The 12,500-nt window shown below is 52.1% G+C and overlaps 1 protein-coding gene across 1 annotated transcript in view; it reads right to left on the minus strand.

The window, feature by feature from the left end:
* The window catches only part of LOC128687128 (glutamate receptor ionotropic, NMDA 2A), a 198,942-nt gene that overhangs the window by 78,801 nt on the left and 107,641 nt on the right, over positions 1-12,500 (minus strand). Inside the window, exon 12 of the mRNA XM_070098302.1 lies at positions 298-479. Within this exon, the coding sequence (XP_069954403.1) occupies positions 298-479 (182 nt within the window). The remainder of the gene's footprint in view (positions 1-297; positions 480-12,500) is intronic.

The raw sequence follows: 12,500 nt of genomic DNA on the forward strand, positions 1-12,500 counted from the left end.
CATCTACTCACCATTACACAACCATCTACTCACCATTACACTACCATCTACTCACCATTACACTACCATCTACTCACCATTACACTACCATCTACTCACCATTACACTACCATCTACTCACCATTACACTACCATCTACTCACCATTACACTACCATCTACTCACCATTACACTACCATCTACTCACCATTACACTACCATCTACTCAACATTATACTACCATCTACTCACCATTACACTACCATCTACTCACCATTATACTACCATCTACTCACTATTACACTACCATCTACTCACCATTATCTTTGTAAGACATAAGCTTCTCGTTGAAGTGTGGGGTATGTTTGGATCCTCTAGGGAAGGCGATACCATACCCGGTCATATGGTACCATGCCCCCACCGTCAGTAAGGTACACTCGTCGTCCTGACCCACCAGGTAGTCCAGTACTGTAGCGTCGTAGATGAAGGCGTCTTGCTCCCTACCAGGGTGAGAGAAGTGTGGTTAGTGGCAGGCAGGGAGAGTGTTGTTAGTGGTAGGCAGTGAGGGTGTGGTTAGTGGTAGGCAGGGAGGGTGTGGTTAGTGGTAGGCAGTGAGGGTGTGGTTAGTGGTAGGCATGGAGGGTGTGGTTAGTGGTAGGCAGGGAGAATGTGGTTAGTGGTAGGCAGGGAGAATGTGGTTAGTGGTAGGCAGTGAGGGTGTGGTTAGTGGTAGGCATGGAGGGTGTGGTTAGTGGTAGGCAGGGAGAATGTGGTTAGTGGTAAGCAGGGAGAATGTGGTTAGTGGTAGGCAGGGAGGGTGTGGTTAGTTGTAGGCAGGGAGAGTGTGGTTAGTGGTAGGCAGTGAGGGTGTGGTTAGTTGTAGGCAGGGAGAGTGTGGTTAGTGGTAGGCAGGGAGAGTGTGGTTAGTGGTAGGCAGGGAGGGTGTGGTTAGTTGTAGGCAGGGAGAGTGTGGTTAGTGGTAGGCAGGGAGGGTGTGGTTAGTGGTAGGCAGGGAGAGTGTGGTTAGTGGTAGGCAGGGAGGGTGTGGTTAGTGGTAGGCAGGGAGAGTGTGGTTAGTTGTAGGCAGGGAGAGTGTGGTTAGTGGTAGGCAGGGAGGGTGTGGTTAGTTGTAGGCAGGGAGAGTGTTGTTAGTGGTAGGCAGGGAGAGTGTGGTTAGTGGTAAGCAGGGAGAGTGTGGTTAGTGGTAGGCAGGGAGAGTGTGGTTAGTGGTAGGCAGGGAGAGTGTGGTTAGTGGTAGGCAGGGAGAGTGTGGTTAGTGGTAGGCAGGGAGAGTGTGGTTAGTGGTAGGCAGAAAGGGTGTGGTTAGTGGTAGGCAGGGAGAGTGTGGTTAGTGGTAGGCAGGGAGAGTGTGGTTAGTGGTAGGCAGGGAGATTGTGGTTAGTGGTAGGCAGGGAGGGTGTGGTTAGTTGTAGGCAGGGAGAGTGTGGTTAGTGGTAGGCAGGGAGAGTGTGGTTAGTGGTAGGCAGGGAGAGTGTGGTTAGTGGTAGGCAGGGAGGGTGTGGTTAGTTGTAGGCAGGGAGAGTGTGGTTAGTGGTAGGCAGGGAGGGTGTGGTTAGTTGTAGGCAGGGAGGGTGTGGTTAGTGGTAGGCAGGGAGAGTGTGGTTAGTGGTAGGCAGGGAGGGTGTGGTTAGTGGTAGGCAGGGAGGGTGTGGTTAGTGGTAGGCAGGGAGGGTGTGGTTAGTTGTAGGCAGGGAGAGTGTGGTTAGTGATAGGCAGGGAGGGTGTGGTTAGTGGTAGGCAGGGAGAGTGTGGTTAGTGGTAGGCAGGGAGAGTGTGGTTAGTGGTAGGCAGGGAGAGTGTGGTTAGTGGTAGGCAGGGAGGGTGTGGTTAGTTGTAGGCAGGGAGAGTGTGGTTAGTGATAGGCAGGGAGGGTGTGGTTAGTGGTAGGCAGGGAGAGTGTGGTTAGTGGTAGGCAGGGAGAGTGTGGTTAGTGGTAGGCAGGGAGAGTGTGGTTAGTGGTAGGCAGGGAGGGTGTGGTTAGTGGTAGGCAGGGAGGGTGTGGTTAGTGGTAGGCAGGGAGGGTGTGGTTAGTGGTAGGCAGGGAGGGTGTGGTTAGTGGTAGGCAGGGAGAGTGTGGTTAGTGGTAGGCAGGGAGGGTGTGGTTAGTGGTAGGCAGGGAGAGTGTGGTTAGTGGTAGGCAGGGAGAGTGTGGTTAGTGGTAGGCAGGGAGAGTGTGGTTAGTGGTAGGCAGGGAGGGTGTGGTTAGTGGTAGGCAGGGAGAGTGTGGTTAGTGGTAGGCAGGGAGGGTGTGGTTAGTGGTAGGCAGGGAGGGTGTGGTTAGTGGTAGGCAGGGAGGATGTGGTTAGTGGTAGGCAGGGAGGGTGTGGTTAGTGGTAGGCAGGGAGGGTGTGGTTAGTTGTAGGCAGGGAGGGTGTGGTTAGTGGTAGGCAGGGAGGGTGTGGTTAGTGGTAGGCAGGGAGGGTGTGGTTAGTGGTAGGCAGTTAGATTGTAGTTAGTGGTAGGCAGGGAGAGTGTAGTTAGTGGTAGGCAGGGAGAGTGTGGTTAGTGGTAGGCAGGGAGAGTGTAGTTAGTGGTAGGCAGGGAGAGTGTAGTTAGTGGTAGGCAGGGAGAGTGTAGTTAGTGGTAGGCAGGGAGAGTGTAGTTAGTGGTAGGCAGGGAGAGTGTAGTTAGTGGTAGGCAGGGAGAGTGTAGTTAGTGGTAGGCAGGGAGAGTGTAGTTAGTGGTAGGCAGGGAGAGTGTAGTTAGTGGTAGGCAGGGAGAGTGTGGTTAGTGGTTGGCAGGGAGGGTGTGGTTAGTGGTAGGCAGGGAGAGTGTAGTTAGTGGTAGGCAGGGAGAGTGTAGTTAGTGGTAGACAGGGAGAGTGTAGTTAGTGGTAGGCAGGGAGAGTGTGTTTAGTGGTAGGCAGGGAGGGTGTGGTTAGTGGTAGGCAGGGAGAGTGTAGTTAGTGGTAGGCAGGGAGAGTGTAGTTAGTGGTAGGCAGGGAGGGTGTGGTTAGTGGTAGGCAGGGAGAGTGTGGTTAGTGGTAGGCAGGGAGAGTGTAGTTAGTGGTAGGCAGGGAGGGTGTAGTTAGTGGTAGGCAGGGAGAGTGTAGTTAGTGGTAGGCAGGGAGAGTGTAGTTAGTGGTAGGCAGGGAGAGTGTAGTTAGTGGTAGGCAGGGAGAGTGTAGTTAGTGGTAGGCAGGGAGAGTGTAGTTAGTGGTAGGCAGGGAGAGTGTAGTTAGTGGTAGGCAGGGAGAGTGTGGTTAGTGGTAGGCAGGGAGGGTGTGGTTAGTGGTAGGCAGGGAGAGTGTAGTTAGTGGTAGGCAGGGAGAGTGTAGTTAGTGGTAGACAGGGAGAGTGTAGTTAGTGGTAGGCAGGGAGAGTGTGGTTAGTGGTAGGCAGGGAGGGTGTGGTTAGTGGTAGGCAGGGAGAGTGTAGTTAGTGGTAGGCAGGGAGAGTGTAGTTAGTGGTAGGCAGGGAGAGTGTAGTTAGTGGTAGGCAGGGAGAGTGTAGTTAGTGGTAGGCAGGGAGAGTGTAGTTAGTGGTAGGCAGGGAGAGTGTAGTTAGTGGTAGGCAGGGAGAGTGTGGTTAGTGGTAGGCAGGGAGAGTGTGGTTAGTGGTAGGCAGGGAGATTGTAGTTAGTGGTAGGCAGGGAGAGTGTAGTTAGTGGTAGGCAGGGAGAGTGTAGTTAGTGGTAGGCAGGGAGAGTGTAGTTAGTGGTAGGCAGGGAGAGTGTGGTTAGTGGTAGGCAGGGAGAGTGTGGTTAGTGGTAGGCAGGGAGAGTGTGGTTAGTGGTAGGCAGGGAGAGTGTAGTTAGTGGTAGGCAGGGAGAGTGTAGTTAGTGGTAGGCAGGGAGAGTGTGGTTAGTGGTAGGCAGGGAGAGTGTGGTTAGTGGCAGGCAGGGAGGGTGTGGTTAGTGGTAGGCAGGGAGGGTGTGGTTAGTGGTAGGCAGGGAGAGTGTGGTTAGTGGTAGGCAGGGAGAGTGTGGTTAGTGGTAGGCAGGGAGAGTGTGGTTAGTGGTAGGCAGTGAGAGTGTGGTTAGTGGTAGGCAGGGAGAGTGTGGTTAGTGGTAGGCAGGGAGAGTGTGGTTAGTGGTAGGCAGGGAGAGTGTGGTTAGTGGTAGGCAGTGAGAGTGTGGTTAGTGGTAGGCAGGGAGAGTGTGGTTAGTGGTAGGCAGTGAGAGTGTGGTTAGTGGTAGGCAGGGAGAGTGTGATTAGTGGTAGGCAGGGAGAGTGTGGTTAGTGGTAGGCAGGGAGAGTGTGATTAGTGGTAGGCAGTGAGAGTGTGGTTAGTGGTAGGCAGGGAGAGTGTGGTTAGTGGTAGGCAGGGAGAGTGTGGTTAGTGGTAGGCAGGGAGAGTGTGGTTAGTGGTAGGCAGGGAGAGTGTGGTTAGTGGTAGGCAGGGAGAGTGTGGTTAGTGGTAGGCAGGGAGAGTGTGGTTAGTGGTAGGCAGGGAGAGTGTAGTTAGTGGTAGTGTGGTAGTGGTAGGCAGGGAGCGTGTGGTTAGTGGTAGGCAGGGAGAGTGTGATTAGTGGTAGGCAGTAGAGTGGTTAGTGGTAGGCAGGGAGAGTGTGGTTAGTGGTAGGCAGGGAGAGTGTGGTTAGTGGTAGGCAGGGAGAGTGTGGTTAGTGGTAGGCAGGGAGTGTGGTTAGTGGTAGGCAGGGAGAGTGTGGTTAGTGGTAGGCAGGGAGAGTGTGGTTAGTGGTAGGCAGGGAGAGTGTGGTTAGTGGTAGGCAGGGAGGGTGTGGTTAGTGGTAGGCAGGGAGAGTGTGGTTAGTGGTAGGCAGGGAGAGTGTAGTTAGTGGTAGGCAGTGAGAGTGTGGTTAGTGGTAGGCAGGGAGAGTGTGGTTAGTGGTAGGCAGGGAGAGTGTGGTTAGTGGTAGGCAGGGAGAGTGTGGTTAGTGGTAGGCAGTGAGAGTGTGGTTAGTGGTAGGCAGGGAGAGTGTGGTTAGTGGTAGGCAGGGAGAGTGTGGTTAGTGGTAGGCAGGGAGAGTGTGGTTAGTGGTAGGCAGGGAGAGTGTGGTTAGTGGTAGGCAGGGAGAGTGTGGTTAGTGGTAGGCAGGGAGAGTGTAGTTAGTGGTAGGCAGGGAGGGTGTGGTTAGTGGTAGGCAGGGAGAGTGTTGTTAGTGGTAGGCAGGGAGAGTGTAGTTAGTGGTAGGCAGGGAGAATGTAGTTAGTGGTAGGCAGGGAGAGTGTAGTTAGTGGTAGGCAGGGAGGGTGTGGTTAGTGGTAGGCAGGGAGAGTGTTGTTAGTGGTAGGCAGGGAGAGTGTAGTTAGTGGTAGGCAGGGAGAATGTAGTTAGTGGTAGGCAGGGAGAGTGTTGTTAGTGGTAGGCAGGGAGGGTGTGGTTAGTGGTAGGCAGGGAGAGTGTGGTTAGTGGTAGGCAGGGAGAGTGTTGTTAGTGGTAGGCAGGGAGAGTGTGGTTAGTGGTAGGCAGGGAGAGTGTGGTTAGTGGTAGGCAGGGAGAGTGTAGTTAGTGGTAGGCAGGGAGAGTGTGGTTAGTGGTAGGCAGGGAGAGTGTGGTTAGTGGTAGGCAGGGAGAGTGTAGTTAGTGGTAGGCAGGGAGAGTGTGGTTAGTGGTAGGCAGGGAGAGTGTAGTTAGTGGTAGGCAGGGAGAGTGTGGTTAGTGGTAGGCAGGGAGAGTGTGGTTAGTGGTAGGCAGGGAGAGTGTAGTTAGTGGTAGGCAGGGAGAGTGTGGTTAGTGGTAGGCAGGGAGAGTGTGGTTAGTGGTAGGCAGGGAGAGTGTGGTTAGTGGTAGGCAGGGAGAGTGTAGTTAGTGGTAGGCAGGGAGAGTGTGGTTAGTGGTAGGCAGGGAGAGTGTGGTTAGTGGTAGGCAGGGAGAGTGTGGTTAGTGGTAGGCAGGGAGAGTGTAGTTAGTGGTAGGCAGGGAGAGTGTGGTTAGTGGTAGGCAGGGAGAGTGTGGTTAGTGGTAGGCAGGGAGAGTGTGGTTAGTGGTAGGCAGGGAGAGTGTGGTTAGTGGTAGGCAGGGAGGGTGTGGTTAGTGGTAGGCAGGGAGAGTGTTGTTAGTGGTAGGCAGGGAGAGTGTGGTTAGTGGTAGGCAGGGAGAGTGTTGTTAGTGGTAGGCAGGGAGAGTGTGGTTAGTGGTAGGCAGGGAGAGTGTGGTTAGTGGTAGGCAGGGAGAGTGTAGTTAGTGGTAGGCAGGGAGAGTGTGGTTTGTGGTAGGCAGGGAGAGTGTGGTTAGTGGTAGGCAGGGAGAGTGTGGTTAGTGGTAGGCAGGGAGAGTGTAGTTAGTGGTAGGCAGGGAGAGTGTGGTTAGTGGTAGGCAGGGAGAGTGTGGTTAGTGGTAGGCAGGGAGAGTGTGGTTAGTGGTAGGCAGGGAGAGTGTAGTTAGTGGTAGGCAGGGAGAGTGTGGTTAGTGGTAGGCAGGGAGAGTGTAGTTAGTGGTAGGCAGGGAGAGTGTGGTTAGTGGTAGGCAGGGAGAGTGTGGTTAGTGGTAGGCAGGGAGAGTGTGGTTAGTGGTAGGCAGGGAGAGTGTGGTTAGTGGTAGGCAGGGAGAGTGTGGTTAGTGGTAGGCAGGGAGAGTGTGGTTAGTGGTAGGCAGGGAGAGTGTGGTTAGTGGTAGGCAGGGAGAGTGTAGTTAGTGGTAGGCAGGGAGAGTGTGGTTAGTGGTAGGCAGGGAGAGTGTGGTTAGTGGTAGGCAGGGAGAGTGTAGTTAGTGGTAGGCAGGGAGAGTGTAGTTAGTGGTAGGCAGGGAGAGTGTGGTTAGTGGTAGGCAGGGAGAGTGTGGTTAGTGGTAGGCAGGGAGAGTGTAGTTAGTGGTAGGCAGGGAGAGTGTGGTTAGTGGTAGGCAGGGAGAGTGTGGTTAGTGGTAGGCAGGGAGAGTGTGGTTAGTGGTAGGCAGGGAGAGTGTAGTTAGTGGTAGGCAGGGAGAGTGTAGTTAGTGGTAGGCAGGGAGAGTGTGGTTAGTGGTAGGCAGGGAGGGTGTGGTTAGTGGTAGGCAGGGAGAGTGTAGGTTAGTGGTAGGCAGGGAGAGTGTGGTTAGTTAGTGGTAGGCAGGGAGAGTGTGGTTAGTGGTAGGCAGGGAGAGTGTGGTTAGTGGTAGGCAGGGAGAGTGTAGTTAGTGGTAGGCAGGGAGAGTGTAGTTAGTGGTAGGCAGGGAGAGTGTGGTTAGTGGTAGGCAGGGAGAGTGTAGTTAGTGGTAGGCAGGGAGAGTGTAGTTAGTGGTAGGCAGGGAGAGTGGTAGGCAGGGAGAGTGTAGTGGTAGGCAGGGAGAGTGTAGTTAGTGGTAGGCAGGGAGAGTGTGGTTAGTGGTAGGCAGGGAGAGTGTGGTTAGTGGTAGGCAGGGAGAGTGTAGTGGTAGGCAGGGAGAGTGTGTTAGTGGTAGGCAGGGAGAGTGTAGTTAGTGGTAGGCAGGGAGAGTGTAGTTAGTGGTAGGCAGGGAGAGTGTAGTTAGTGGTAGGCAGGAAGAGTGTAGTTAGTGGTAGGCAGGGAGAGTGTAGTTAGTGGTAGGCAGGGAGAGTGTGGTTAGTGGTAGGCAGGGAGAGTGTGGTTAGTGGTAGGCAGGGAGAGTGTAGTTAGTGGTAGGCAGGGAGAGTGTAGTTAGTGGTAGGCAGGGAGAGTGTGGTTAGTGGTAGGCAGGGAGAGTGTGGTTAGTGGTAGGCAGGGAGAGTGTAGTTAGTGGTAGGCAGGGAGAGTGTAGTTAGTGGTAGGCAGGGAGAGTGTAGTTAGTGGTAGGCAGGGAGAGTGTAGTTAGTGGTAGGCAGGGAGAGTGTAGTTAGTGGTAGGCAGGGAGAGTGTGGTTAGTGGTAGGCAGGGAGAGTGTAGTTAGTGGTAGGCAGGGAGGGTGTGGTTAGTGGTAGGCAGGGAGAGTGTAGTTAGTGGTAGGCAGGGAGAGTGTAGTTAGTGGTAGGCAGGGAGAGTGTAGTTAGTGGTAGGCAGGGAGAGTGTAGTTAGTGGTAGGCAGGGAGAGTGTAGTTAGTGGTAGGCAGGGAGAGTGTAGTTAGTGGTAGGCAGGGAGAGTGTGGTTAGTGGTAGGCAGGGAGAGTGTTGTTAGTGGTAGGCAGGGAGAGTGTAGTTAGTGGTAGGCAGGGAGAGTGTAGTTAGTGGTAGGCAGGGAGAGTGTGGTTAGTGGTAGGCAGGGAGAGTGTAGTTAGTGGTAGGCAGGGAGAGTGTGGTTAGTGGTAGGCAGGGAGAGTGTAGTTAGTGGTAGGCAGGGAGAGTGTAGTTAGTGGTAGGCAGGGAGAGTGTAGTTAGTGGTAGGCAGGGAGAGTGTGGTTAGTGGTAGGCAGGGAGAGTGTAGTTAGTGGTAGGCAGGGAGAGTGTAGTTAGTGGTAGGCAGGGAGAGTGTAGTTAGTGGTAGGCAGGGAGAGTGTAGTTAGTGGTAGGCAGGGAGAGTGTAGTTAGTGGTAGGCAGGGAGAGTGTAGTTAGTGGTAGGCAGGGAGAGTGTGGTTAGTGGTAGGCAGGGAGAGTGTTGTTAGTGGTAGGCAGGGAGAGTGTAGTTAGTGGTAGGCAGGGAGAGTGTTGTTAGTGGTAGGCAGGGAGAGTGTGGTTAGTGGTAGGCAGGGAGAGTGTTGTTAGTGGTAGGCAGGGAGAGTGTAGTTAGTGGTAGGCAGGGAGAGTGTGGTTAGTGGTAGGCAGGGAGAGTGTTGTTAGTGGTAGGCAGGGAGAGTGTAGTTAGTGGTAGGCAGGGAGAGTGTTGTTAGTGGTAGGCAGGGAGAGTGTAGTTAGTGGTAGGCAGGGAGAGTGTAGTTAGTGGTAGGCAGGGAGAGTGTAGTTAGTGGTAGGCAGGGAGAGTGTGGTTAGTGGTAGGCAGGGAGAGTGTAGTTAGTGGTAGGCAGGGAGAGTGTAGTTAGTGGTAGGCAGGGAGAGTGTAGTTAGTGGTAGGCAGGGAGAGTGTAGTTAGTGGTAGGCAGGGAGAGTGTAGTTAGTGGACACACACGAGGTAAGATAAAGTTCTTGGAGAAGAGTGAGAGTGGATCTAGTAGCGACCAGTGAAGAGACGGGACCAGGAGCTGTGACTCGATCCCTACAACTACAATATGGTAAGTACACTCACATTTCTCAGGTCAAATTTTCTCTTCTAAAACTTTAAGTTCACATTTTTACAAAATTTTCTCCTTCACGTCGTCAAAATTATTTACACAAAATCTCTGACCAAACGAAACAATAAATCAGTAAATTTATTGTTTATCTGCGTCGTAGTTTAAGTGGATTTTTCCAATCATTTTTTTTCCAGTGGTTTGGTTGTGTGTCGCCAGAGGTCCTTGTCTGATTGCTCCCTGATTGCTTGTAAACTGGCAATCAGGCTCTGAGCTACTGGCTTAATGCAGCAGTAAGGTGTAGATCAGACCAGGAGTGACTTTGATGACTGGCACTCAGGATGGTTGGCCTGACACTCAGGATGGTTGGCCTGGCACTCAGGATGGTTGGCCTGGCATTCAGGATGGTTGGCCTGACACTCAGGATGCTTGGCCTGGCACTCAGGATGGTTGGCCTGGCATTCAGGATGGTTGGCCTGACACTCAGGATGGATGGCCTGACACTCAGGATGGATGACTGACGCTCAGGATGGACGAATGACACTCGGGATGGATGACTGACACTCAGGATGGACGAATGACACTCGGGATGGATGACTGACACTCAGAATGGATAGTCTGACACTGAGAATGAATGACTGACACTCAGGATGGATGACTGACGCTCAGGATGGATGACTGACACTCAGGATGGATGACTGACACTCAGGATGGATGACTGACGCTCAGGATGGACGAATGACACTCGGGATGGATGACTGACACTCAGGATGGATAGTCTGACACTGAGAATGAATGACTGACACTCAGGATGGATGACTGACACTCAGGATGGATGACTGACACTCAGGATGGATGACTGACACTCAGGATGGATGACTGACACTCAGGATGGATGACTGACACTCAGGATGGATGACTGACACTCGGGATGGACGACTGACACTCAAAATATATATACATATATATATATATATATATATATATATATATATATATATATATATATATATATATATATATATATATATATATATATATATATATATATATATATGTATACTGGCACCTCTGCCAGAGAGAGGCTGTGGGCATCCTGCTCTGTGATTTTGGCACAATATCGTCCAATCAAGAACACCTACCAGGATTATCATCAACAGACTGGTGTGTGAATATCTGCTGGTCGTGTTGGAAAGGGCCAGAAGACTCCGCATTTCGTCTATTCCGTCAGAATCAAGAAAAGTTTTGTGTATGTGAATTCAGTGAGGGAACATAACGGTCACCTATGGGTAGGAGAGGTCGGTGAGGGGAGGCCTAATGGAGGGGGAGGAGGCGGAGGTTGAGGGGTAAAACTGTCCCCCCCCCTTCCCCAAACAGGCGCGCATACACCGTGTGCTCGTGTTACAACAATGGAGTGTTTGTTCACCGTGTGTATAGTGTATATAGTCTATAGTGTACAGTGCATAGTATGTGCATGGTATGCGCATAGCATGTGAAGTGTATAGCGGTGTGTCGTTGTTAGTGGGGGCTGTGCACAGAGCATAGTGGTGTATAGTAACATGTGCACAGAGCATAGTGGTGTATAGTAACATGTGCACTGAGCATCGTGGTGTATAGTGAGTTGTCCTGGGAGGGAGTGAGTGCCCTACTCCGCCTCAGCACACATCTTCCACCGCCCACCACAAGGACTGGACACCCCTCTCCTCCCCCCCCCACCACCACCATGAACCACATGCGGAATGTGCCATGCTCCATTTTCCCTTCAGCTTGGGCTTATCACACAGTGTGAGGTATGACAGACGATGAAGCCAGCCAGCCACAAAGCCAGGGAAACAATGCACCCAACAATGAAAGAAGAGGCACATGTCAGGTGTGTGGAGAGTTTCGAGCACGCAACAGGGATGGTCGTATTCGCGCACACAATGGGTGTGCGGGATCACATATGCCCCCAGCAGAGAGCAGCCCACAGCCTCCACAGGCAGATGACAATTCCAATGGCAACCTCGTCACTTGCGATAACCTTCTGTTGGCATTCAAATCCACTGCTAGCAGTACACTATCCCACATCCCTAAAGCGGCTCGCCCATATGCAGCAGGGAAATTCACAGACCTTCTTAAGCCGGTGAATGGAGGTTCCACCAACTTAGAAGCCCGAGGCACCATCCAAGCATGGCGCAACCTTCTTTTGTTCGGCAATGTCTGTCTTGCAGTTCCTGAAAGACGAGGCAAACTGCTAACCACGTCAGTTATCAAGGCAGTGCGCAACTACCCAAGAACGGATAACTGTGTCCCTCTGCCCCATCATCGCAGGAATCAAAGAGGCAGACCCAAGAAAAGTCCTACTGAAAACGAGAAAATTTGCACACAGGTTAGCAAAAAAATTGAAGAAGGTAACACAGTGGAAGCAATAAGAATAATTACAAGTGACGACACTGTAGCCCCCAAGGATGAGACCACAGCCCAAGCACTAAGAGACAAGCATCCAACCAGGGACACCATAGCCATCAACGACAACCCTGAGGAAGACCCCATCACTGAACAATTAATTTTGCCAGAATCGGAAGTCTATAAGGCGATCGTGTCATTTCCAGCAGGATCTGCAGGAGGTTACACTGGAATTCGACCTCAGCACCTCAAAGAGATGGTAAATCCAGTACTCGGTGAATCTGCATCAATTCTTCTCACCGAGTTAACAACTTTCGTCAACAATTGCCTGGCTGGGCGAATCCCAGAAGATATTAAACCTTTCTTTTTTGGAGCCTCACTATGTGCTTTGAAGAAGAGGGATGGGGGAATCAGACCCATTGCAGTTGGAAACACTCTTCGCCGTCTCGTTGCCAAAGCAGCAGTGAGAAACATTTGCCTAGAAGCTGCCACTTTACTCCAGCCACACCAACTGGGCTTTGGGGTCTCTCAAGGCAGTGAAGCTGCAGCTCATGCGGCAAGGGCCTACATCAGGGGCCTACCAGAAGACAAGGCCATAGTCAAACTTGATTTTAGAAATGCCTTTAATATGGTGAAGAGAGATGCTATTTTGCCAGCTGTTCGGGTTCGGTTCCCCAGTCACTTTCCCTTCATTTCAGCCAGCTACAGCAAACCCTCAATTCTTTTGTTTGGAGAACATGAAATTCAATCATCAGAGGGTGTTCAGCAGGGTGACCCACTCGCTCCACTTCTCTTCTGCTTGGCAGTAAGAGAACTAACTTCCAGCCTACGCAGTGAGCTCAATATCTGGTACCTGGATGACGGCACTCTGGCAGGTACTGAAGAATCCCTCGTGGGGGACCTACAACTGGTGAAAACACAGGGAGAAGACTTGGGACTCATCCTCAATCCCTCCAAGTGTGAAATCATCACAGCGAACCAGGAAATAATCAATGCTGTGCGAAGAATCCTCCCGGAAGTCTCAACTACAACTCCGTCCAACAGTACCCTCTTGGGGGCACCGCTGGGTCACCAGGCCATCGATACTGTCCTCAGGGACAAATTGAATTACCTGATGAGAATGGAGGAGAGAATAAGCGATCTTGATGCCCATGATGCTCTGTATCTCCTCACAAGG

This window comes from Cherax quadricarinatus, chromosome 62, assembly GCF_038502225.1.
Source record: "Cherax quadricarinatus isolate ZL_2023a chromosome 62, ASM3850222v1, whole genome shotgun sequence".
In the NCBI taxonomy this organism is placed as follows: Eukaryota; Metazoa; Arthropoda; class Malacostraca; order Decapoda; family Parastacidae; genus Cherax; species Cherax quadricarinatus.